This window comes from Polistes fuscatus, unplaced genomic scaffold, assembly GCF_010416935.1.
Source record: "Polistes fuscatus isolate 324 unplaced genomic scaffold, CU_Pfus_HIC Scaffold14, whole genome shotgun sequence".
In the NCBI taxonomy this organism is placed as follows: Eukaryota; Metazoa; Arthropoda; class Insecta; order Hymenoptera; family Vespidae; genus Polistes; species Polistes fuscatus.
This window is the reverse complement of record NW_025113042.1, coordinates 787,976-815,370: the sequence shown is the minus strand read 5'-3', so window position 1 is coordinate 815,370 and position 27,395 is coordinate 787,976. Positions and strand designations below refer to the sequence as shown.

General features: G+C 40.0%; 2 protein-coding genes across 5 annotated transcripts in view; both read left to right on the top strand.

Annotated features, from left to right (window-relative positions):
- LOC122514150 overlaps positions 1–9,604 on the top strand; it is a 42,601-nt gene extending 32,997 nt beyond the window's left edge. The window contains exons 3-4 of one of the 4 annotated variants that reach the window (XR_006302959.1): positions 2,070–2,318; positions 9,382–9,604. Coding sequence is in view for 1 of the 4 variants with exons in the window: in XM_043630813.1 (XP_043486748.1) it covers positions 4,826–5,267; positions 9,382–9,458 (519 nt within the window). In the remaining 3 variants the exon portion in view is untranslated. Of the gene's footprint in view, positions 1–2,069; positions 2,319–4,137; positions 5,268–9,381 lie in introns of those variants that run through there. The other 3 variants (XR_006302962.1, XM_043630813.1, XR_006302961.1) reach the window with 3 other exon arrangements.
- A 60-nt stretch (positions 9,605–9,664) lies between these two features.
- Positions 9,665–27,395, top strand: part of LOC122514149 (POU domain, class 6, transcription factor 1) — a 129,596-nt gene continuing 111,865 nt past the window's right edge. Inside the window, 2 exon segments of the mRNA XM_043630812.1 lie at positions 9,665–12,162; positions 23,094–23,392. Coding sequence (XP_043486747.1) covers positions 23,123–23,392 — 270 coding nt within the window. The 5' untranslated portion in view covers positions 9,665–12,162; positions 23,094–23,122.

Below are 27,395 nucleotides of genomic sequence, written 5' to 3'. Positions count from 1 at the left end.
TATTATTCGCATTTCTCTAACGATTTATTATCACGATGTCGTTGAAAAAAGAAAAATATTTTTCGTTAGACGAATAAATCTGTTTATCAATGGTAATACAAAGGTAAATTGTTGAAACGAAAATAAATGAGAATGGATGATGAGGGAAAGAAAGAGAAGGGAGGAGGGTCGTCCTCCTCGTCGTCGTCATCGTCGTTGATGTAGCAGGTTGGTTGTTGGGGGTCCACGGTAACGCAGAAAAGGCACTGAACATCCGCTGGGTGCTGGCAGATATTACTATAATGCAACTCCGAACATAAACGCGTTTACGACGCGCTGCGTTGTCATTACGCGGCCCCTGCGTCGTTCGCCGGTGGCTTTAACTTTATCGGCACAAACACATGCGCGTTTACTCAACACCAGAAACATATACAACGGTTTGTGATATTCACTAACACATTGACATCGTAACATTGCAAATACTCTTTCCGCGTCCACGCGCGAAGTACCGCGACTTGCCTCGCTTCTGACGCCTTCACTTTGAACTAGTTCTCTCTCTCTCTTACTCATAGTATCTATCCATCTATCTATCTCCTTTCTCTATCCTTTTATTTCATCCATCTTTTTCCACTCCTTCTCGTCTTCTCTCGAAAGAAACACCTGTTCGGCTTCTTTACGATACCCTCGTAAAAATTAATTACCTGTAGTTAGTGGAAGAAAAATAGTTCTAGCGTGCCGATCTGTTGTTTTCTGACGAGCCGACTTGAACACAAAGTTCAGATAAAACGTCGGAAAGTTCGTTCTTATACATATTTTATCGCTTATTTCTATCGGCGTCGTTAGAAACTTTGTATTTTTATCTAACTATTGTTAATAGGTATATCTACTAATAGTTGTATCCATTTCTTAATTGCGAGTTAATACTTTTTTCTATCATTTCGAAATGAATTCTGTGAGATACTTAATTCGTTTAAGCGAATTGTTTCGAAAGTAAATTCATTTACGGACGAAAAAGAATAAACCTTAAGATTTCTAATATCGAATGTCAAAGTTCGTAGACGTATTCGTAGAAACAGTATCGTATAACACAGATTGTTGTTTACGAAATGCGAGCAAGAAACGTGCACGTTCTCTTCGTATTTTCGAAACGGGGGTGGAGTATTCGGACACGGTGCAGCTTTTACGTTGGTTGTCAACGCTAACGTGTAATATTTATTTCGTTTTAACGATAATTTCGGTAAACACAACTTTGAACGGCCGAACGAAGAATTTTCTCACGCCGAGCATCTATTTCTCTCTCTCTCTCTCTTCCGGTTTCCTTTTTTTTTTTTCGTTTAACATACAAAAATTTCTCTCTTTCGAGAGTGTTCAAATTTGCGTAAGATAAATAAATATAAATAAATAAAATAAATAAAGAGAAAGAGAGGGAGAGAGAGAGAGAGAGAGAATGAGAGAAGAAAGGAGGAAAGAAAAGTTAATACTAGCCTTTGAATAACATTTCCTGCCGCATGCAACAATTCAGACTTGAGAAAGTGCAACATAGTCATTATCGTGGATATCCCTCTTGAATTCGCAAACGCATCAACACACGTAGAGATTTTGATATGCATGATCTGAACGCGGGAGATCCCACAAAAGGACGTAGAGTGTTCCAAGTCGATTCCCGTCGAAGGGGAGCCATACTCGATTCAGCAGGCTTCTTTCAAAAGCGGCTTTCCGGTTATCAATAGAAACGATTTACCAAGACAAACAATGATTCTTCCTTTAAATCCTTGCATCAGTGAAAAGCAATAACCGGTAGCTACATGCGAGAGTTATCACTTTCTAAAAAGCCACTAATCAATATTTTGTTACAATCACGATTGGAAAAAAACAATTTTCAATATATTTATTAAACTTTTCTAAACAATTTCTAGCAATGACGAACGCAATATTCGTGAAATAAAATGAAATATATACTTGTCGCGGCGCATGCGAATGAAATGTCAAAAAAGAAAATAGAAAAAAAGAAAAAAAGGAAAAATGCAGCATAATTGTTTACGATATTTGAAGTTATTTTCGTTTTGTTTTATTTCTATTATCTGTTTCAGTATTAAAAAGCAGTTTTAAGAGGAAAGAATATACCGAGAAACACGAGCGAGGAAGGATTATCGTGCGTGGGTGAAAAAGATGCAAGTTGCGTTCGCGTATAGAAGCAGGATACACATTACACTAACACTCGAAAAGGCTTTTCTCTCCTGTACGCATCGTCGGGATGTTAGCAGCAAGGAGAAGGGTTTAACGATTCGGGTAGCTGCGTCGATTTACGGCCCCTAAAACACATCGAATGCGCTTTATATGTATGTAAATTAGGTCAGGCACTCTCTCTCTCTCTCTCTCTCTCTCTCGTACTTGCTTGCTTGCCTGTCTCTGCCTCTGCCTCTGCCTTCTCCTCTTACTCTTCTCCTTCTTCCCTCTTCACTCTCTTCTCTTCTCTTCTCTTCTCTTCTCTTCTCTTCTCTTCTCCAGTAGCATGGTACAAGTATGGCGACGTGTAGCGACCTTCCACGGCCGATACATCGGCCTGTCGGGGACTAAAACTGAGCTCAAAGCGAAATTACGACATTTTGCTTCCGTAGAACGTTATCTAGGAGGTAGTTACACATACATACATATATACATACATATACATATACATATATACATATATATATATATATATATATATATATATATATGTACATTTATATATGTAGATACATAGCTGGGTAGAAAGGCAAGTACACTTTCGAATTCGCTTTTGGCATTTCGGTAGAACGTGAGAAGCATGTCGTCATTTTCGCTTAGGAATATCTACTCTAGAAGATACATGAAACTCCAGCGGAAAATATTTTCGATAAATTTAAGTCGAATCACCCTAAGGGCCATCGCGTACGATCAACCTCGATATTTTCCTTCCGAACTGACGGTCCTTTCTCTTTCTTTCTTTCTTTCTTTCTCACTCTCTCACTCTTGTGGACGTGCTTTTTATATCGAGAGCACACTAACAAGAAAAATATAAAAATAATAGTGCCGGTTACGGTGCTTCTACAATCAATATTTATAGTCACGAAAGGGAACACGTAGTCGATGATTATACCAAGCGAAGCTTTCCTCTCTTGCTGCTTTCGACGCAATACTTTTTCGGTTAGCCACGTCCGACCGACGAAAAGGGTTGGAAATAATTTTTCACCGATAATTGTGAGAATCGAGGAGAAAAAAATCAATATCCATGTAGGTATTTTCGCATGTGTTGGAAAGCGAGGCCACCTACTCACACGCATACCAACTCATCTATCTATCTATCTGTTCTACGTGAGTTACGTATACCTACACTCTTTTTATTCCACGTGTATAAGAATTATACGAAAACACAAATGCAATTCGGCAAAAATGATCAGCGAGCCTCCGACAAGGATTCACGATAAATGCATCGAAGATTGTAATTCAGCGATGGCTTTCAAAACCGGATGGACGATGGATTCGCATCCGTCGAATGGAAATTCGATATCGTCCTTGAAGGATATTTGTAAACCAACGAAAGAGAGATAAAGAGAGAGAGAGAGAGAGTAAAATCCCAGACATGAAATTTATCGACATGTTATACGGATTTTTGAGGATTCCATTTGGAAAGAAAGCAAAGCAAATTGTACGACAAAGCACGAACTCGTACGAACCCATCGTAATAATTACAACCTCCGCACTCTCCTTCTTCTCCTCCTCCTCCTCCTCCTCCTCCTCCTCTCCCCTCTTTCCCCTCGTTTCTCGCTAATGACCGTCATCGTGCTTACACGCTCGTACAAAATAGCCCTCTCGCGTTTTGGATCTTCGCGCAAAAACCGAGCGGCATTTAGTTGGCAATAAATCCTAACAATGCTGCCCGACACACGCTCATACGGACGAAGAAAGAGCGAATTTTGATTTGCGAGCGTCGGATCGTCAGTAATTTCAGTAATAGCCTTACTCGTCCCAGAAGCGAAACGCCACGGCCGTGGATCCTGCTAAAGATACCTGCCATACAAAGTAACCACTTTCAAAGCTACTGTAGTATTCGCAGTAACTTCATAAAAGGGATGCCCCATCGCATTTGGATGATTCCCTATAAAACTGTATATCTCAATTCTCGTATGGGAAAGATGAGAAAGATTTAAGATATAACAGGTGTCCTCGAGAAATCTTTACGAAGAATGCAGCAGTTCGAATGTATTCTTTCAAAATAAAAAGCAAGTAAACACACATTTCTATTTTGATTTATGTTTTCTAATATAAACATAATCGTGTTACTAGGCGAATAAAAAAAGTAAAAAATTTGTTCAATCGTAAGGATAGTTTAATCACGTGATTCGTTAGAAATCTTCCAGTGACAGAAACGGAAACAGTCGAGCGATTTTACGATCACCCAGTAGAACTCGAACGAAATAGCACGTTCTAAAGGCTTGAGCGGCGGTGCCTCCTACGTTAGCTCGCAGTTTGAACTATAAAACGACGTAAATTATGGCCACGGATTGCAATATTATGAGGCCATATACGCACGTTTAATGATCGACTACCCTAGCATGGTAGGAAAGCCGGGGTTAAATATTGTCCGGAAACGTTGTGGAAGCGTAATACTCGATGGCTGGGCCACTCTGGTTCTTCTCCATCCACTGACTTGACAACTATTGACTCTATCCTCTTCTACCTATAGTAACGGTGCTTTTGTAACAGAATCGTTATAATACTACTCGTCATTGAAGGTGCGAGGAAGCATTAACTATTGCATGCGAGAGAGAAAAGGAAGAAAGTTTATCTCGGAAAATGGTAAGGGAAAGGAATCAAAGGCAAATTAATGACATCGAGGGAGAAATGGGACGGGGGCGTGGGCGGGGGTGGATGTTGGGTAGGAAAAGTCGACAGAAGTAAATCCGTTCGCGTGCTGAAATCACGTGGAATGAGTACATTAGCCGCGGTAATAATTGACACCTGTTTAAAACGTCCGCGCCACCCGTACTGCGATACGCGAAATTGCAATGACTCGGCACGAAATTGGTATCCAAGCCACGTATCCCGATCCTCCTCAATCGTCCGAAACTTTTCGTTCGTTAGTCGATCGATATCGATGCCGAGAATCGCGGTTAGAGTCGATCTCGATCCGATGAGAACGACAGCGGCAACGGCAACGGCGGCACCAGGGGCAACGGCAGCAACGGTGACGACGAAAAACGGGAAAGCTTCTAAGGATCGTGAAATTACTCGAACGCGTTTACCCAGCCAGGAAATCATCGTTCGCGGTGAGTGTCATCGTCGTTTGGTTTTCGCATTTCGCACAGAACTGAGGATGCGGGAGGAATATTACGTTTCGTCGTCTAAAGGATATATGTACCTACGTGTTTCTCATATATTTTCTCTATGTGTGTCTATGTCTTTTTCTGTGTGTGTACGCGCGTGTGTGTGTGTATGTATGTATATGTTCCTAGGGTGGTACGAGGGTAATACGAGCACGAACTCGTGTGATGGGATGTGATATTTTAGTTCGATCAATGGCCCACTCGGATTTTACATCCTGCGTGTCAACGACGTATTATTTCATAGGTGTGACGCATTTAAAAGAATAGGATAAAAAGAGTAAATAGGATAACTATATTATTTTACGAATAAGTTTTTTAGCTACTATGGGATGTTCAATTTGCTAGAAAGTTATCGTCGAATCTAATTTTAATTAATGAATACTAATCGATACGACGGGTTGAAAAGAAATGAAGTTAAGTTATCGTCGAATATTAATGGAGACAATTTTCTACAAAAATTTGAGTACGTTTTAATGGAGATATTTGCACAATAATTCTCGCACCTTCGTAATTACTCGCTGAATCGGTTGAAACTCTAAATACTTATTGTTCCGTTCTTTCTTTTTTCTTTCTTTTTTTTTTTGTTCATTCTTCAGCGACAAACGAAGAAAAGGGGTCGAGCGCGAAGTTAATTTCCAGGATCACGCGGCGGTGGTACCGACTACCACAAAGTTTCCGCAACTTGTTATTACCCGACAATGTAGCGCGAAATTATCGATCAATGGGAAACTAATAACAAAGAGATTCCACTTGAGATTATTTCGTTCGTCGCATTTCCTTCGCGGCGACCGTACTCATCTTCGAACATTATCTCCACCGAACACCTGCTTTCCTTCCTTTCGCACGGCATAAAACAACTATCATGTGGGACATACTTTTCAGATCAGTCCTTCGGTCTTCTTTCGAGAGCTTCCCGATCATTATTATGGTCACGCGAAGAATCGTCTGATCTTTTCTCTTCTTTTCTGGACCTGCCGGTTCTCATCATAAACTTAACCAACTTAACATTATAGAATCAATATCTCAATAAGAACATTTCAACTTTGATTATTGTTTAATCAATGAATCAGAAACTCAGTTAACTTCTTGACATTCCATTTTATTCGTTTCACTTCTTCGCTAAAAAATACAAAAAATAATTGCGTAATTTAATCTATTATTTCACAATATTATTTCTTTTAGTATTCTTTCTACAAAAATATAAACTTGATATATTTATTATCGGTCATCAAATTGTCATCCCCTTTCTAATTTACGTAAGATATATCTATTCAAGTACTCGCTAACAATTTCGCGTATCTTCGTACGTATCTTTCTTGTATCTTCAGCTTTCATCGTTTAGCCGAAGCTAAAGATACTTAAAAGAGTGGCGATCATTTGAGCAACTTTGTTGGGCCTTCTTCTTCTTCATCGCCTCGCATTAATTAAACTCCTCGCAAAAGTCCGACCGTAGTAGGATGGCGCATGGTCGTGAAAAAGAGTCAAGAAGAGAAAGAGAAAGAGAAAGAAAGAGATTGCGAGAGAAAGGGAAGGGAAAGATGTAGGAATGAGAAGAAAGACGATACCTCGGGCCCACTTCGGGTTTATACTTCTGAGAAGAGACGCTCGTAAAGACGCCTCGACTCTTCCGCAGCCTCTGTTATTAGTCCCAAGTTCTAAGGGACTTTTAAAAGCGGCGAAACGGGGCCCCACCGCCGAGAGGGAGACAGATCCTGACGGGAGACCGGGAATATAATCGCGCCTGAGCCCTTCAGCCCTTTCACCCGACCCCACTAATCTTCGCGTCTACTACGCGTTCTACTACGCGAAGGCCGCGTAGTGGCCGCGGGACCTTTTCGTCCTTTAAGTCACCGAGACGTAAGGTTTAACCTTACCAGTCAGCAATCTTAAAAAAGACATTCTTTTCTTCAACACCTTTTTTCATCTTGATCCACGAAAGTCGTAGGCTTGAAAGAAAAACAAACGTTTATATTGCGTAAAATTTATTTCTTTGTCTTTCTAAATTTCTTTCTTTTTCTTTTCTTTTTTTTTTTTTAGAACATTTATTCGATACAGAACAATTGTATAAATTGTAAAATAAAATAAAAGTAAAAAGGTATATATGTATCTGGTAACTTGTTTTTGATAGTATCAATAAGTAAGAAAGAAAGGGAAAAAAAGAAATATACGTGGTCGGAGGATAAAATAGGATTTTGACGATTTAACTTTCAATGAAAGAAAATTGAAAGTATTCGCTTGTGACTTTGAACGAAAGAATCTACAGGTTTCTACTTTTCTACTCGACTGATCGGACGGGACAATAAAGTGTCAAGAAAATCCAGAACGAGAAGGTAGAAGAACGATAGGGATGGAGGGTCAGCCACGTCTCTTGCGTACGAGACGAATCCCGTCGGGGGAAAGCGTAGGAGCTTTACGCGGGGATTATCATGAAGCGAAGCGAGCGGCCATGAATACGGGGATCCTCCGATAAAAGAATGAAAAAAGGCATCGGGAAGGTTTGCGAGAAAAAAGAGAAAGAAAAGGAAAAAGAAAAAGAAAAAGAAAAGGAAAAAGAAAAGGAAAAGGAAAAAGAAAGAGAGATTGAGGGTGAGGGTGAGGGTGAGGTAGGTAGAGAAGGTGGTGGGAAAAGAGTTGGTAACCCAGTGCCGGTAGAAAGTGCCGGAGCAATGTAGTCGACCACGAATGAGCGTACCAACGGATGGAGAGGCAACACTTTGTAGTTTTAATCGATCCGGTGGGACGGGGGAGAAAGACGGAGCACCTGCCGAGCTTTAGGGGGTGAGTTCTCGGCGTGCTACGCCAGAGGAACAAGAGAGAGACGAAGGAAGCGAGAAACGTAGGAGTTCGAGTGAGAAAGCCTTCCAGAGTGTACGAGGGAGAAAGAGAGAGAAAGAGAGAGAGAAAGAGAAGGATAGAGGGTCGACCGTGAAAGAGGGAAAGTCTCGCTGACATCGGTGAAGGGAAAAGAGACGCCGAGTGAAAGAGGAAGGGAGGATAAGAGAGTTAGACGAAGAGGGAGAGAAAGAGAAAGAGGAAAAGAGAGAGAGAGTATACAGGATGAACGGAAAGAGCGCGTGCAAGGGAGAGAAAAGAGAGGTAAAAGAGTGAGAGAGAGTAAGCGGAGACCCACATCCTGCCGACTCCTACAACTTCAACCACCAGCTGGCTGTACCTCCTACCTCTCCGGTATATGTGAAAAGCACGTGGTCCCCGTGAGGAAAAAGGACGAGAGTATTCATTCATTTCCCTTCTATATTTTCTGTAAAACTTCTTCTTCGATCCGTGTCCTATTACCTTCGAAGATTGTTGCCTTTAACCCCAAAAGTACTTTCAATTTTTTTCGCCTTGATTTTTAAAAGCAACTTTTCTTAAGATCGGATAGGAAGGGACGACGCGTTATTCCTTTTTTACCTTAATTACGTTATCTTCAGATTTCATTAGGCTTCGTTATCTTAAGATTTGAGATTAAAAGATGGAAAGAAAAATGTTATTACTCTCAGTTCTTAATTAATTAATTATAATAATTTGCTGTGGTAATATCAGTTTTATGAATGTTTCCATATAAAGAAGGAGGGGGGAGGAGCCATCTCCGTTAGATCTAAATTCTGAGTCAAGAGATAAAATCACAGAGAAATACGTTCGGGGTCGATGTTAGAGAATTTAGGGGACAACGTTGAAACGCCGAGGGTGCGTGCAGTGTCATTGCCATCGACGAGGGTGGTTCATCGTTCGAAGGGTTAAAGTGCGAACGTAGTAAAGTTTGCATGTACTAAGTCTCCCCAGAATGCAAAGTTGAAGATCGATAGACGGTTCCTTTTAATTCATATCAACTAGTTTTTACATAGTTTTGTTTTCATAAGTAATTTCTAGAAATGTAGAAACACGAATCATTTGTTAAAATTAATCTTAAATATTCCTTCGATAAGTGTCCATTGTTTAAAGTACGTTTAGTACAATGTATCTATTCAACAATATCATTGTAATCTTCTCGATTTTACAAAGAATGAATTCTTAATGATCATCACTTCTTAATAATAAAATGTTATTTTCATTTTAGCAAGCGAAGCTCAAGAACAGTCTTCCAGCGAAGTAGTAACATCCAGTAGTAGACAGACGAACTGGTCAAGTAACTAGTTGGCTACAGACAAACTCGCTAAGTAGATACATCTAGTAGAAGGCAGACGAACTGGTCAAGTAGATACATCCAGTAGGAGACAGACAAATTCGTCAAGTCTTCTCACAAGACTGAATAGATAAAATCTTGAACTTTCTCATAAATCATCAGTAGAAGATGGTAAGCCTTAATAAAAAGATTCAATAGAATTTGATCTTTACCGTCAAAGTAGGAAACATCTAATAGGAGACAGACGAACTAGCCAAGTTATTTTTGTCATTAGACGGAACAAAAACGTGTCTAGATCTTTCTTTCAAATGATCAAAAGAGGACAGTTGACCTATAGAAGAGAATTCAACGGAATCTCATAGTCCATGAGTCAAGATCATGAAATTGTTAATCCCAAAGTTGTAAAGTATCTTTTAGGTGAAATAATGTCAGTGTGCGTATCGTTTCTTGGTGGCAACGTATAGCGGCGAACTCTTTGGCCCCGTTGAGCTGATTTGCATGACGGTTACGAGCTCGTTCGAGCTCGTGGTGGTTATATTACAGAGATCGAGAGAGGGCTGGATGTAGGAAAAGGTGGATAGATCGGAGGGAGGAAGAAGAGGGACGAAGGTAGGTCCCTTTCGCGTGTACCACCCTCCACCGCATCCTCCCTGAACCCTCTGGCTGAGGCTGACGACTCTGGGAGGCAGCTCGGACACTCATAACAATCATAACAACGAGCCCTCGCGAGTAACTCGCGGCCCACCTCCGCGCATAGACCACGCCCATCGGACCGCCTCCGTTTCCCCCACCGAGGAAAGTTGGTGTTACCCCAGTGCTGAGGCGGGAGAGTGTCGACGCCGGGTTTGTCTTCCCTCGACTCTACTCGGGGGGCCACTACGCAGCCAGACTGCGAGCCGTGAGGGTAGAGGTCCGAGTATTCGCACGGTGATACACGCGCCGAGCAACGTGCACGTTCGACCACGCCGCTCATTTTCCACTTCGTATCATCGATTCGGAGGAATCCAACGGCAAGAAGAAAGAAACGACCTAGTCATTGAAGAAGAAGAAAAAGAAGAATATTATCGACGGAATTAAAGATTATCTTCGAGGGTTCGAGGGATCAAAGGATCAACTTTAAAGGAAGAAGACGGAGAAGAAGAAGAAGAAGAAGAATAAGAAGAAGAAGAAAACGAGAAGAATAAGCCAAGAGGAAAGTAGAAGAAGAAGAAGACAATTTTCTTTTCTACGTGCTCCACCGACCGACCACACACCGTTGTCTCATTTTTTCACTCTGATATTTCTATTCTTGTGTGTGTTGTTATCATTCATCGTTTGTATCATCGAAGAAAAACGATTTGTTGGCAACTGATCGGGAAAAGAGTTTTAACCGGTTGAAATAATTCGCGATTACGGGGTGAAAAGAACGAGTGCGCGAAGTAGAGAACGAACAGGAGAGCAGAGACGTCCAGGTGGTGCGCGTCCGACGCGTTCTCGACCTATAGAGACGCACGTGGGACGAACCTACGGAACGTGCGAGAAAGAAAGAAAGAAAGAAGAAAAAAGAAAGAAAAGGATTAGTTGCCGAGATTACGAGTAGGAACTTGGTGATTTTTGTGCGGACTGGTGAAACCAATCGATTTGTGTTCGGACGCCTTTTACTACTTTGGACTTCCCGTCACGTTGATTATCCTGTACATTTGAAATAGAACTTAAACTTGGACTGACAGGTGTGAACAAAGTTTACTTACATCAAGAAGATAATTGTGTTACGCTCAAAATTGCAAGTGAAATCGCGAAGTGACGATAAACTTGAGGATTCTTATTCCTTCTCTCTCTCTGTTTCTTTCTCTCTTCTTACTCTTTCCCTTTCTTACTCACACATTCACAAGTCTAACGAGCGACTCCTAATTATCGTTGGCAGTGCGCAATTACGACGAGCGCGTGACGCCACGAGACGGGACACGTCAGTGTTTTTCTGCTTCAAAATTATACGTTTTCGTTCAGAACGTTTGAAATCGTCGTCGCAAGTCGTCTTCGTTGTTGTCGTTGTCGTCGTCCTCGTTCTCGTCGTTTTCGTCGTCGTTGTCGTCGTCGTCTTCGTAGTAGTAATCATTGTCACCGTTGTGGCTATGAACGGGCACGCACGCTGTGCTGTACAAATAGAATAATTAAAAGCGCATTACGTTTCGCTACGATCGTTCTGTCTTCTTATATATATATATATACAGATATATTTTTTTTCTTTACGAGTTTAGCGAGAAAAACCACACACCGGTAAAGGGGGAAAGAAATTTCTTCGAAACGTTGAACGTCTATCTCACTTAATCAGAAGTGACTAGTGCAAGCTGATTAAACCGCTGACTTATCGTATATCGTTGGTCACGTGAGATCGACTAACTTCCACTAATTAATTATACCAGTTAATTAAACGTGCCGTTAGAACAGGCTGATGTCACGAGACTTGAAGATTTTACCGAATCGTTTATTCCTCGACGTCGGTCCACCACCGACCGCGAGATTCGCGAAGAAGAATTCCATTGATCGTACGAGCGCCGTCGAAGGCTCGTGAAGAACAAGAAGAGGATAAACAAAAGATAACGTGAATTGTAAGAGGAAAGGATCGAATTCCTTTTCTATCGTCATTACCCGCATCGTGGGAGAGATAAATAACGGAGGCTCGTCCAACTCACGTCAGGACGACGTCCCACGTAGAGCGGTCGCAGCTCAGTTTAGGTGAGTAACTTACAATATGTATCAACTTAATTTATATATATAATATTGATTCCATTAATATCGTAATTAAAAATATATCATCGACAATGATATATAAACAATATCAATTTCATTTAAATATCAATATTTTCTCTAAATCAAAAATTATAATAGAATTCTGTGTGCAATTATTTGATAAAAGATCGGACAAATATTGTTTCTCGAGGAAACAACATTGTATATAATATATAATTGTACGGTTTAAGTTGGTAAGGATTAGAAAAAAAAAGAAAGAAAAAAAAAATAATCAGAACTCGGATAGGAAAAGCTACAATTTTATTCTCCTTAACTTTTCTCAATGTTGGCATGGTAGAACGTTAGCGAAAAAGGCCAAAGCTAGAGAGTGGCGTGGCTCGCGGGCAATAATCGTCGCCCCGATACCATTAAGTTAATCTCGGTAATTAAGAAAGTTACTCTCTCGTTGCTGGTCGAGCAAGCGAGCAAGCGAACGAGCGAACGAGCGAGTGGGTGAATGAATAAGCAAGCGCGGGAATGTTGGTTAGAACGGGAGCGCGAGCGCGCAAACCTTAGTTTTGTCGATTCTGCATGCGAGTTGTTTGCCCGCCTTCCCGATTGCTCGCTACAAGTCACCGATCATTTCCTCGGGGTACTTAGGTGCATTCTAATAATTAGTACGATAATTATGCACGACTGCGTGTGTCCACGCGAATGTGACCTGGAAATGCTAATAGAACGCAAACCTTGTCTCAGCAAGGATAGTATATTTATATATGTATGTATGTACGTGTAAGTGTGTGTGTAAGTATTTATGTGTACGTACTATACACGTTGATAAAAGGGAAAAAGAAAAAAAAGAGAGAAAGGGAGAGAGAGAGAGATGGAGAATAAAGGGGGAACGTATTTTAATGAATTTTTTATCTGAGCCGAGAAAACATTGATCATCGTGATTATGAGAGATAGGAGTTTTAGTAGCAATGGATAGTGTAGAGATTGTAGCGATAGGTGTGGCGATATGGAAAGTAGACAGAATAATCTCGTGCCAATATACGGCTTAGATTGTAGACAAAATATACGTGTTATTAGACATAGTATCAATTACATTTTTTTATTTTCTATTTAACCTTTATCGTATCGACTAATAATAATCCAAAGCCAATTATATATTTCTTTTTATTTATGTAATACATTTAATCATTTTTATTAATATGTAACTATGTTATAAAAATGATTAAGTGTCTTTCCTCAAGATATTAATATTTGCGCGCTCGCAAAATTGCTTTTTAGATTATTGAGAACAAATTACTACGATATTCTAATAATAATATGGATTAATAATAATTGTTGCTCTCGATGTGTAACGTAAACGTAACCTTTTAAGTAAAAAAAAAAAAAAAATAAAAACAGAAAGTAAGAAGAAGTTTTTATTGAAATTAGCAAGCCACTCGTTGGGGAGAGGAACAAAAAAAAAAAGCTAGAAAAGAAATATAGTCGAAGTTAGCGAAAAGATTTACTTTCGAAAGTTTACGATTTTTCTTTTCCTAGCTTTTCGAGGTAGATGGAAACAAACGAGGAAATACCGTTTCGTTGGTGTGCTTACGTCGCGAGACCATGTGACTGGAGAGGTAAACAGGAGCACGTGTTGGCGGCGTGACTAGGAGTGACGGTGTGGGGTGGTTGAGAGAGAGAGAAAGAGAAAGAGAGAGAGAGAGGGAGGGAGGGAGAGAGAGTTGGGAAAGGGGGGTTGTCGGGCTTGGTGGATGGAAGGTGGTGTTGGTGAGAGGGTGGAAAATCAGTGCGAGCAGCAGCCGGAGGGTAGGAGAGTTCTTTGCTTGCCGTCTCGGGACCATGGAGTGTCGGTGAAAAGGGAAACTCGAGGGAAAGAGAGAGAGAGAAAGAGGATGCTGAAAGAGGGTTTGCGAAGAAAAGAGAACGAAATTCTATCCATCGGGGTAAACAGAGAGAAAAAGAGATAGAAAGATAGAGAAAGAGAGAGAGAGTTAGGGAGGAAAAGAGAAGAGAAACGAAGCTCCAGATTATTCGGTTTAGTGGTGGGAGGGATGGTGCGGAGGCAGAGGCGGAAAATTCCAAAGGAAGAGGTCGACTGCGATATCGTTGGGGTTGGAGCTACGGAATTAGTGTGTAAGAAATCAACGAACTTTCTATCCTATCCCTTTTCCTACACTATTCTCTTCGTTAGAAACTCGAGACTTAATGAATTCATTTCCGTTAATGTAAGTAGTTCATTTTTTATATATATATATACTTATTTGTGGAAATATCATAGCGTGTTTTCTTAATTGCAAGTAATACTTTGGATTATTTTCTTCTTCCGGTTAATTGTTACAGTCAAAGTTTAGAAACGTTTAATTAAGATAGAGGCTTTTTTTAATAGATATCTATCGATCTTCATTTACAAGACTATTTGCTTTCCCTTATGTGTATATGTATGTATGTATGTGTGTGTGTGCGTGTGTGTGTATGTATCGAGTAGAAATACAAGAAATAAGAAGAAAGAAATAGCAAAGACGTAGCATCACCACGATTCCTTTTAAATTCAACCTAAACTTTGTCGATCCCTTTTCTCTTCTCTTTTTCATTGCTCTTTCCCTTCCTTCGATTCGAAGCCCGTCGAGACTCTCCCGTTTCCAGCCCGAGTCGCTTTTAATCCGATTCAACCCCTCGACCGACGATACGCCGCACGATAACATACCCCGTTCGACGATTTACCCACTTTTCGGATCGTTTCTCAGTTCCCAATTCACTTCGACTTCGTTTCATTCGAGTCGTTTTCATTGTCTCTTAAGTTGTTAAGTTTTCGTTCGTTGTCAATAATTTGCTAAAGAAACTTTCGTTATTTATATGGGACAATAATTTTCTTTCCGTTCTTTTTTTTGTTGTTCCTTTTCTTTTGGGGGCTGGATTCGTTATCAACATTATTTCTTTGTTGTTGTTGTTGTTGTTGTTGTTGTTGTTATGTCGGATTTACAAATATTAGAAAGAAAAAAAAAATAATGTCGAGAGAGATAAAAAGAAAAAAAAGTGGGGAAGGGAAAGAACCGAAGCCTTCCTTTGTTTTTTACGCTTATGTTAGGAATATTTTTTGTCATCGGGTTTGGTAGTCGAAGGACAATTGGACGAAACGCTTGGCCCCATAGAGGGCGAGGCGATGCGTGTGGTATCATTAATTCTAATAATTCATAAAGAAGCACGCACGTGCGTAACTCGGGCGCACGGAAGGGAGAGACTTTCCGCTTCGAGTCGAGGGTGGACGAGGATGAGGACGAGGACGAGGACGAGGACGTCGACGTGGACGAGGAGAACGTGATGCTTCGTCACGAATGTTTTTGTACGCACGATGCCTCTAATAGACCTAATTTGCGTGTAAAAGCACTCGCAAGATTTTCGTGCCTCGTCGCGCCATCGAGGAGGCACTGTCATTCTTCTCATTCCTCTCTCTCTCTATTTCTCTCTTCCCCTTTTTTCTTTTTTTTTTTTTGGCTCATAGACAAAGAAGAAGAGAGAAAGAGTCAAATACGCTCGTTTATCCATCATTCATCGGTGATTATCGCTTGGAAATCCTACGAGAAGAAAGAAAGATTTATCATTCGGGAGCTTCTTCTTTTGTGTATTATAATTTCGTGATTATATTAGAATGTAATAAATAATTTTAGAAAAATAATACCCCCCTCTCTTTTCTTTTCTTTTCTTTTTTTCTAAATTATAAAAGTTCAATCTTTCAATCAACTGTCGTTCTAAAAAGAGAATCAATAAAATGATTCCTTCATACGACTACGACATCTTATTCATTCGTAATGAAATCATTATGAATCATCCGCCGTCGTTGAAATCCCATTGCGAATATAAAACCAAGTTGGAATAGTGAAAAAATAAATAAAAAAAAAAGGAAAAATAAGAGGGTCCAATGAACTGAAGAATGAAGTGAGAAAACGAGAAAGAGAGAGAGAGAGAGTTAGAGAGAGAGAGAGAGAGAGGGTAAAGACTTATAAGATTTTGGGCCAGATGTTAATTCTGACGACTCAGCATGAGCCGCGAAGGCGGTTTTAGTACGTAAATACATCTTCAGCGGGGGGGCACCCATTATAATGGGCATGTGCGGTTAAGGTTCTATTTGTGGTAATTCGGAGTTTAATGCACTCACGCTCTGATTTAGCCGACGGCCTGACACTTTTTTGTCCCCCTGCGCTCACTCTCTCTCTCTCTCTCACTCTCTTTTTCTTTCTCTCGGTGAAGCCCCAACGACGCCGGCGCCGTAAAACATGAAATATTCTTCCTGCGCCGCATACTCCTCCTTTCGTCTAAGCGCTCCTTAACATTGCCTTGCGTACTCGATATATCATATTCACCATTTCGTTTAAAACGAAATACGCATAAATTTGACGTATTATAGTCATGATATTTTTCTACAACTGTATGTACTTAAATATGTAGGTAAGTAAGTAAGAAAGTAATGAATTTTTAAAGAGAATGTCCGGTTTCTTGATAACATTTAATCTATACTAATTGACTATCTTTTTTTTAGAAGCTTCCTTAGAACTTAAATATTTACGATTAAGAATATTTATATAATATGTATAATAGAATATATGAATGTAAGAATATTTCGCAGGAAATAGCTTGTTAACGTATGTCAAACTTTTCGATATACCTAATTCTTATGAAAAGTTTATTTTTCTAAGAGGATAAGACGATCGGGTAATGTAATATTTGTATAGGAAATACGAGTCATCATCTTAACATGATAAATCATTCAATTTGATAATATATCGACATACAGCGTATATAAAAGATGTTAAAAGATAAAAGATATTTCTTAAAAAAAAATGGTAGTAATATTAAATGAAACGATTGACGTTTTGCTGTACGTGTTTTTAAACGCGGCATGATACGGAGCGACGAACTTGACGGAAAGGGGTTCTAGGGACTCTGAGAGGAAACGTTCGCACAGTCGCATTAACGTAGGCCGCTGTTCGGTTTAATCCTTGCGTTTCGTGACTCGGGGCGAAGCCCCTCGGATTTCTGACAGAATGGTATCGCACGAAAGGACCATTACCCCCACCCCCTTAGCCCATTCTCTCTCTCTTTCTCTCTCTCTCTCTCTCAGTTGCAAGCACTTAACTGATACACGCTTACACCATAGTAATACGCTAAGGTACTCGTCCGAGAAATACATGCAACGTATTTGCCGCCTGAGTCGTTCCTTCTTCGTTTATTTTGTTCTCTTCTTTCTTCTTCTTCTTCTTCTTCTTTCACTTCTTCTTCTTCTTCTTCTTCTTCTTGGTCTGTTCGAACATTAATACACGCGGCGCCACAAAGACGCGATTATGCTCTGCCATTAGAGTGCTCGATTGATTACGGGATCGTGAAAAAGGACCAGCCGGGACAATGTCGCGATGGGCGGTTGCCAACTGGTCCCGCTGGGATCGCTTTATTGGCCGTGTTTCAAGTAGGAGGGTTACCCATGCTACTACTAGCTTCTACGAATACTACTACCACTACTACTATCACTACCACCACTACCCATTGCTACTACTCCCTTCTCTCTTTCACTTCTATGTCCGTCTTTCGAAGACTCCTTGCAGTCTCCCTTGAGAATACTTCTATCCAGCACCTTCTAATCCCATTTTCGCGCGTTTCATACAATCGATCTCAAACATTTTCAATTTCTCTTTCTAATGAACATATCCAAATTTAACGATAAACTTCTATCAATTTTCCTCAAAGTTTTCTCGCACTTCTTAATCGCAAGGATTATTTCTAACATACCCTAATCGTCAATTTAATCGCGTTCGATGAAATCGATACGAGGTATCAAATTTCTGTTATATGTTACTTTTTTTCTTTTCTTACCGAATGTCTAAAATTCGTTGCAATAACCGAGGAGAATTCGTCTGGGAGGAAAACGTTGTTGCATTAACGACGTACGGTTAAGAAGAAACGGCCGGTCGTTCGTTCGTTCGTTCGTTCGTTCGTTCGTTCGGCCATTTACGAAGCAGCCATATGGCGATTATCCGCGAGTAAGATATTTATAGTTTTCCCTTATCCCCACCTTGGAGAGAAAGAAGAACGTTCACCGTGGTCCAGATAGTCTTCGTCTTGGTAAAGAACGTATAGCCAGCCAGCCAGTCGAGACTTGATTTGCTTCGAACCGAAAATTTTCAGAGTAGACTTTGGTGTTTTAGAAATCAACCTCATAAATCCTCTGCCTCTCTACTTTGAACGAAGGAAAGAGGAGCTTCGGGTAAGGTGGTTTATGCACACCTATAGCCTCGAGCGTCTTCCTAGTATTTAAGAGACTAAGAAAGAGAGAGAGAGAGAAAGAGGGGAGTAGGCGAGAATGTTAAAGGAGGAAAAGAGAGAGAGAGATCCTACGCAGAAACTAGCTGCTGCTGCAGGCCAGAGGCGTATGGTTGTTTCTAAACCCACCTTATCTACCAGCCCCTATAATAAGCCGCGATTTGAGATCATATATCCCCTGCGCATTTCCATCCGCGTACGTTCGCTCGCGAGAACTCACACACGTGTTCGAGAAGACGCATACTATACGTGTTACGTATACCAACGAGTTAAAGGGACGGAGGGGGGGAGAGATATACGCTTATACATACATGCATCGTCTCCTACCAACAAGGTTCGAACTCTCTCTCTCCCTCTCTCTCTCTCTTTCTACCCACAATTCCCGAGCGCGTTATAGGCCACAGAGCGCTTGCAATTACAAGCTGGTCAACATATAATTATCCCCAATGACCATAAATTACCGGATTTTTATGCGCAACATTCTTAATTACCCTTTGAATTAACATCAATCAACCCCCTTAATTGCACGCTGCTGTTGCTGTTACTGCTGCCGTTGGTACGCCGATGATGCGTCTCCGACGATCATCCTCCTCGCCCTCCACCACCATCACCACCTTCTCCTCCTCTTCCCCCTTCTCCTCCTCCTACTCTTATTCCTCGACATCGTATGTCCTCGAAGCAAAATGATTCTACTGGGATATAGCGATAATACGAAAACATAATCTCCCCCTAGGGGCTTCTAACGTGATATTGAAAAGAGAAGAAGATGGATAAGCTAAAAGAAATTATTATTCAAGGTACTTAAAGACTCTGATTTATAAATATATCGAAAATTTTTGTTCTCGATTATATAGATCAAATATCGACGTGATTTTTATTATCTTTCTTTTTTCTTTTTCTTTTTCTTTTTCTTTTCTTTTCTTTTCTTTTCATAAAATACTATAGCGTGTAATGTTAGATGAAATTTGACATGAATTCCGAGATAAATCTTTTCGATGTTATTCATTCCATATTTCAACGTAGATTAAATTAATCGTCTTACTAATTCCCGTGATTTCCAATATACCCATCCATATTATTTATAAACCCAGATAATAACTCGTAGAATTTTATTTAGAAACTAACACGCGAAGATGTTCGTTATTATAAGCTTGATATTAAAGACAAGCAGTCCAACCAAAGATAGAACCGCAACGGGTTAATTACCATCTCTTGTAAAACGTTCGCCAGTAATTATTAGTAGAGATAGATGCGTCGAATAAAAGAGAAGAAAAGAAAAAAAAAATGAAAGGAGGCCAGATGGAATTCTGCTTTGTATATCGAGGTAACTAGGTATCAAAGTTGATTTGGATGCTGGAACGTATTTTAAAGAAATAGTAGAAAAAGGAGAACGCTAAACGTAGGATATAGTAAAATAGCATAGGGGAAGTTGCGAGGAACTAAATGATTCGTTGGGGGAAAAAAAAAAAACACGTGAATTAAATTTAACGATGATTAATTCATCCGCAAATTCGTGACCGTAAGAAAGAGAAAGAGAAGGAACGAATGAAAGAATGAAAGAAAGAAAGAAAGAAAGAAAGAGAAAAAGATAAAAGGGATATAGGGATCTTCAGAATTCTTGGCGTTAACGGAACGTAGTAATTATGAAAGTTAAGCCGAGGCTATGTCCGGCCGATCACGCTATAATTTTTTCGATTTCTTTGTCCAGACTTAAGATCTTTCCATCCCCTCTCTTCGGTCAACCCTCTCATTCCTTCTCTCTCTCTCTCTCTCTCTACTCTATTTCTTTCTGGCTCTCTCACCTTTCCTCTTTCTTTCTCTCTTTCTTTTCTACTCTCGATCCAAACAAGAGAACGCTCGCGATAGGCTAATGAAACTGCACTCTCATTAAAGTACCCAGATCAACGATACTAATTGGCTAGCTTTCGGAATACCCACCATTATCCTCAGGACGCGATATAATAATCACCGCGGAATTCGATTTGGACAGGCAGTGGTTAAAGCGTCTAGTAATTTCACGGGCGCGACCCTAGAGCGATTAATACGAATCCAACGGAAATTAGCAAGCAAGCAAGCAAGCAAGCAAGCAAGCAAGCAAGCAAGCAAGCAAGCAGGCATCCAGGCACAGAGAAAGAACCGAAAGGAAGGAAGGAAGAAAAAAACAACAAGGAATATAACAAAATTAGAATCAGAAAAGATTCAGCGAGGTACATATCAAGAAAGAAGAAGCTAGAACCAACTCGAATAAAATGAAATTGTTAGTTGGAGATCGCATTGGAACGTATGAGAAATATTGTTGGAGAGAAAACGTAAGGCAGGAATGCTTTTTCTTTTTTCTTTTTTCTTTTTTCTCTTTTTTTTTTTTTCTTTTTTCCCCATCGTCCATACTACTCGAAAGAGAAACCAGTAGACGACGGTTGGCTCTCTTCATCGCACAAAGTGTGGTTGGTGGGTACAGTGAAATCGGCTCGCTTTGACCAACGGTAGCTCGTTATCCGCGTCGCGAGACACTCGTGAGAGTAACTTATTGTCGGCATCGACCAACCTCCCCATATTTCTCTATCAACAACAACAACAACAACTACAACTACAACGACGACGACGACGACGACGACGTCAACGTTAAAAAGTTGTCATTGTCTTGAAGCTCTTGCCTCGAATACGTATTTTTACCAAGGTCCGTTATAAAAATTCCCTTTTTGCTTGGATATAAAGTAATCCCGGAAGAAGAGGTGGAGGAAAGAGGAAGATTGGGGTTCATGAGTAGAAGGAGTTAGAGAAGGAGAAAGGGGTGGGGGACGAGTATTCTCTCTCACCCTTTGATAATAATTTGTCCGTTGTAACCGGTTGGTTTCCTTCGCGTCCTTCTTGCTCGAAGCTTCCGCTCGATGATCCATCCAGCCGTTCGTCATAGGCGTCCGCGCTCATGGTTTAAAAAGTAAAGCGCTGGACTTGGGCCAGAGCAAAAATAGAAGCAGATGTTAGTTGCGTTCGAGGAGATGATGATGATGATGATGAAGGAGAGGAAGAGTTGAAGAGAAGGGGGAGGAGGAGGGTACAAGACGATACTATATGTCGACTCCTCTCCTGTGGTAGCTTCGATGGATCGGAGTGACAGAGTAGGGGGAAACTTAAAAAGAGAGAGAAAGAAAGAAAAGTTCCGATCCAGACGGCACAGTGATTTCATTGCCCTTGAATTCTTACTAACAGAGCGCTTAGATAAAAATAATTACCCGGATAAATGCGAGATGCCTGTAGGCACCGTGTTACCGAGCAATTTTATTCTCGATCCTCTTCCTCCTCCTCCTCCTCCTCCTCCTTCTCCTCCTACTTCTTTTCCTCTCTCCATCTCCTTCACCCTCTCCAACCCCTTTTCGTCTCCCACTCCTACACTCTACGAGCTTTCTGGCCCGACCAAATGTTTTTGCTTTGAAGTCGGAAGATGAACGAGCTGCTTCTAATTTCCAGCGTCTGCATTCTTAACAGCTGCACGCTCGGCAGTTCGATACGGCCTCTAGCGCGGACTCCTCTCTCGTGCTTAATTAGTATCGTCGTGTTTACGCAAGTCCTCCTTTTGTCGTCGAGATCGTCGAGAAAGAGCGAACCGTTGTACTCGTCGAAATTGTTTTTGAAGATTTTTTTAGGACATCCAGTTGACTTTAGAAAGATTTTCCTTATTTGCTTGAGTATTGGACTTTGTTTTCGTTTTTTTTTTTCTTCTTTTTCTTCTCCTTCTTCTTATTTCGAACGAATACAATATCAAAGATATTTTTAACGTGCGTCGTGCGCCACGAAAAAAACGTCCTATTTAGTATAGTTAATTTCTTCGTAACGTAACGGAATTTTAGAAATGTTTTCATTACAAATTGTAACGAAAAGTGAATGCCCGTTAAATAAGATTCCACAGTGAGCCTCGCAAAATATACATTACCGTTCGTTCGATTGTAACGAAACGACTAAAACAACACGTCGTATTATCGCTTGACTAACGTTATTCATTATTGGTTATGGCCGTTTTACGCAAATGAATCATCATCGGCATATCATATATCAACACGCAGTTAGGTATTGTAGCCAGGAATCTCGTTACTCCGAGCGTAATTGTTGGAACGGCCAGCATCGTGCTAGATCATTATTACTTTCTATTACAAGAATTGTCCATTAAGCAATATCCTTGCACACGGTTTAGATTTTTTGTCTTCTTTTTAATAATATTCACCTTGATAGCTGGTACAATCGAAAATTCGTGTTATTCCAAAACGAAAACACGATCATTATGATTTTCTAATTAATTAAACATAAATCAAAAGTATTTTTGCTCAATAGTTTCCAACGTTTGAAATACTAAAACACATTAGGTGTATATAAGAAAGAGACAGTTAATCGAAGTCTCTCTCTCTCTCTCTCTCTGTGTTGCTCTCTGTCTTTGTAGAGTGATCGAATCTTGGACACGAAACTCTGGAAAGCGAGTTATTATGGAATTGCGTTTCTAGCGAGGGATAGTAGTGGGGGTTTGAGAAGGGTTGAGGAGAAGCGAGGGTGTAGCTCGTAGAGCGTGTATTGCGGTGTACGTACGCTATTAGATCGGTCCTCAGAGAGTTTTGGTCGATTTGCAGATTACGAGTCCCCGGCATGCAAGGCTGACATGGCGGAGGGTTCGGCCGAGGAGGAACAGAGCAGTACCGCTGCGCCCGCTTCCCCTCCAGCTGATCTTCGCACTCTGAACACCCAATTGTCGCCGCCTTATCACCATCAACCCCATCTCCAGGCACCGCGTCTTCAGCATTTGCAGCATCCCAACATGTTGGCCACCGCCGTACCGCCTAGGCACAGCCACAGCATGCTGTCTCATCAGGTGAAAACGGAAGCCGAGTTGGACGCGTCCTACGACGTGCCATTGAATCTCAAGAGCGAGGTAAGCTTCGACGAATCTACTACTAAACTATCGACGTTATTAGTTTAACACAGGTGCCACCAGCCTCCCCCCTCCCGTCTCCTACATCATACCTATTTCCATCTGTCTATACGTACGATCGAAGAAGGATCGAGAGATCAAGCTTCGTCTACGAGTATATATTTTGTTCTCGTTTCGTAAATTCGAACGTTCGTGCTTGTATACCTACTACCAGGTTTGGTTCCTATAGTACCACTGGTTATTAATTGTAATAGGATGAATTGTCGATGACGAAGTAAGAACTTTGTTACTTCCTGAATATACGGGTACTTGTTAGAAAATACTATTACATTTGTTCGTTACCTATTCACTTATATTTATTTTCGCATATTCTATGTAACTTGATTATGTTTTGAGTACCAATAATGCTAATGCTATAATATTTCAATGAACAGATCGTTAGTATTTAACAGCTGTGTAACATATATTCTATAATTAAAGTCGATAATAGGTCTAATTATTGGATAAATTGAAATTTGGAACGGTGATTATAGATCGGACGAGTTCGAAATTTACGGTGGAAATAGATATTTTCGCCTTTTACACTCTGATCTGATCGAGATGTTATAATCATTATCATATTTTAATCTTTATTCCTTATTTTTTTAAAGGCTTTTCTTTTTTCTTTTCATACGCTGAAATAATATGTTGTTAATCATAAGAGAGACAGAACGTTTCAATAGTAGATATTTAATACTTATACTTTGAATCGTCTTCGTAGCTATCGGCATAGTCGTTAGCAACGGTTTTGTGTGTCAATGACAAGCAATTGACCGATTAAGTAGACGACGTCGTCCAGCGTCCCAACCTAAATCGGCCGATGATCTCTCCCTGACCTTTATATAATTAACGTACAAAATAAAGCGTGTCGAATGAGTTCTATCAGTGGACATGGGGTCAACGAACGGATCATTCCCTTTCATGGTTATTACGCAATAACTTTTGATTTTCGTATCGTCCTTGTACTTTGTACGTGAACGCAACGTATCGATACGATACCAATTGCTTGTTTTTATATTTTGTCGAACTCATAGATTTGAAATTATTCGAGAAATCCAATGAGTTCACATTTAATTCATGATTATTTTTTTTTTCTTGCATCTTATTAAAAATGATATGACAAAAATATACTCAGGAAGAAAAGTTAGGCAGAAAAAAGTTGCTCCCGTTAGTATGGCAAAAGTCGTGAGAAAATCTATGACTTAGAATGTCAAAGTTTCTAACGGCCCGCGGCATTGCCATCGTCGTCGTGTCGTTGTCGTTGTTGTTGTGTCGTTGTTGGTGGTGTTGGTGTTGGTGTTGGTGGCGATGGTGATGGTGGTGACGGTGGCGGCAGCGGTATGCAACTTCTCCTATGCGTCTACAAGACATTTGCTTAAGCGTTATGCGAAAGACTTCCGCGTTCCAACTGGCGGAGTAGTCTAATCACTGCCGGCATACAACTTTCAGCCGAAGAAGCTTGCTCTCGATAATCGGTGCCCTATCACCCTAGATCGGTCTTTTTAAAATCAATTCCACTTTGATATATATATAGAGAGAGAGAGATGGATAGAATACATTTTTATGGTTATCGGAGAATGTAGAAAATTCGATAAAACGTGACCATCGTTTTCCCTTACCATAATATATGGTTTTTTTTACCTTTACTAGCATCACAATATTTTTATTTTTTCGTCGATAGAAACCTGATAATTTGATAATAAATTAGATAAACTATCTGATAATAATATTAAATATTTTGTAAAATTTATAATATAGGAGATATTTAGTTAATTATGTACGGGAAAGTACTGGTCGAAATTAGTCGATTTATTTAAATTTGATTTTATTTTTGCATATATATTCGAATAAAAATGCTATTATCTAAGAAAATCTTTTTTTCTTTATCGATTGGTAGTTAGTAATGGTTAAAACTATGCATAATGAGATTCTGAAAGTTTTAATATTATAAGCACGTAGACTTAGGTTTCACGATCAGTATGCAAATAATTCCATATCCACATAACTTTAAACATAATTCCTCGATCTTACGATAGCAAATTTCTCTCCAAGTGAAAACTATCCTATTAAATAAAACCTAACACGTTCGCGTAGAGTTACGTAAAGGTAAATGAGCTCGAGGATCGTTAGACCGTATAAAGAAGCAAATATAATATAATATAATAAATCTGAAGAAATTTTATCAATTTCCACGACAAATACGGGTTTTAAACAATTTTTCCAAACTTTTCTAAATTTGCGCGTTAAGAAAAGATTTCGGCGTTGAAAGATAAAACAAAAAAATAGATAAAAAATAATCTACCAGAAAAAAAAATAGAACATCTATTTGTGTGTGTGATTAACAATTCATTCATATAGAATAGATATTGTTTAGATCTAGCTCGTCATCCGAGAGATGACAGTTAGAAAAAGAAAATAAAAGAGAAAGAGAAAGGGGTTTCCATTTTTAATTTATTTTATTTTTATTTTCGTCAGATATATATATATATACCGATCGGCTTTTATTCGTTAATCTCGTGGACGAAATTATTCGTAGTCGTTTCGACAATGCACAACAATGATGCCAATTAACCTACAAAAGGAAATAATACCGATACTAGGCAGCTCATTCGTTCGTTCGTTCGTTCGTTCGTTCGTTCGTTCGTTCGTTCGTTCATTGCTTCTTTCCTACGACTAAAAAGAGAAAGAGAAAAAGAAAAAGAGAAAGAGAGCGAGAGAGAGAGAGAGAGAGAGAGAAAGGGAATCTCGAAAACAGCAGTCTCATCCGTTAGTCCGTTGTCCCTGTCCATCCATTATACTATTATCCCCTCGGCAAACCTCACTCACACTTATACGATAGTCCACACATGGATAGAGATGGATTCAGGGATACTTATATGCGTAGAATCCATCCAGGAGTTTGCCACGCATCGGACTTAATGCCCTCGTCCACTCGTTCATCGCTTGCTCTATCTCGAAAGATGAAGAGGAGAAAAATGTTAGGAACATAGCTGCAATCTACGAGTAAAGGAAAGAGAGAGAATATTTCATGCTGAAAAGCAGCCTTTCAGAAAAGTCTACTGCCTTGTTAGCAGCCACCAAGAAGAAGAGAAGCTGACTAACGGATACTGCGTTACCAGCGTGTTCTGGTTTGTGTACTCACCGGTGATAACAACTATTACTTTCCTATCGTTATAGTTTCATCCAAAAGAAACTAAAAGTTTTAAATACTTCTATAAAGAGGAATGAATTTCATCAGAATGCGAAAAAATGTCTTCCCTGGAATTCCAATTAATCGAGCCTTTGCGAACGCGAGCATCAATTTATTATTCGAGTAGAGATGCAAGCATCTCTCTGTTCTAAACGAAAATATAGTCTCGGAATTTATTAAAAATCCTTTTGGAGTTAGATTCGAAGAGATAAATGATCCAGTATACTTACACACGTGTTTCGTTCTAATAACTTATGAAGACGTCACCGTTATGCAATCGGACGAATTGAAGTGTCAAATTCTCTTACAGCATCCAAGACAACTTCTTAGCAAATCTGGTGGTCGGGTGACTCTCGAAAGACAGTTCAGTTCTCGTTCCCTTCTCGATCGTGCCAAGAAAGGCGCGAGGATTCGTCATAAGTGTCTTTTCGCATCGTTCCTTCGAGTTTTGCATCCGAAGCAGTCTCTTTTAGAGACTTTGGCAAGATTGCTATCTCAAATTTCTTGCATCTTCATCATCGCGGAAAGATAAAGTGAGAAATAGATAAAGAAAATAAAATAAAAGTAAAGAAAATAAAAAAGGAAAGAAATATAGAAGGCATACACATCCTTGGCAAGTTCTCAAAGGCCTACAGGCACGTTTCTCCTCTTTCCCTTTCTTTCTATTTCCATCTCTTTTTCCCTATTTCCCTTCTATCTCTGTTTCTAACGCACAAATGCGTCTGTCAGGAAGAACTGATCGAAGGCAAACGATTTGAAAGTTGGTCAAAAAGC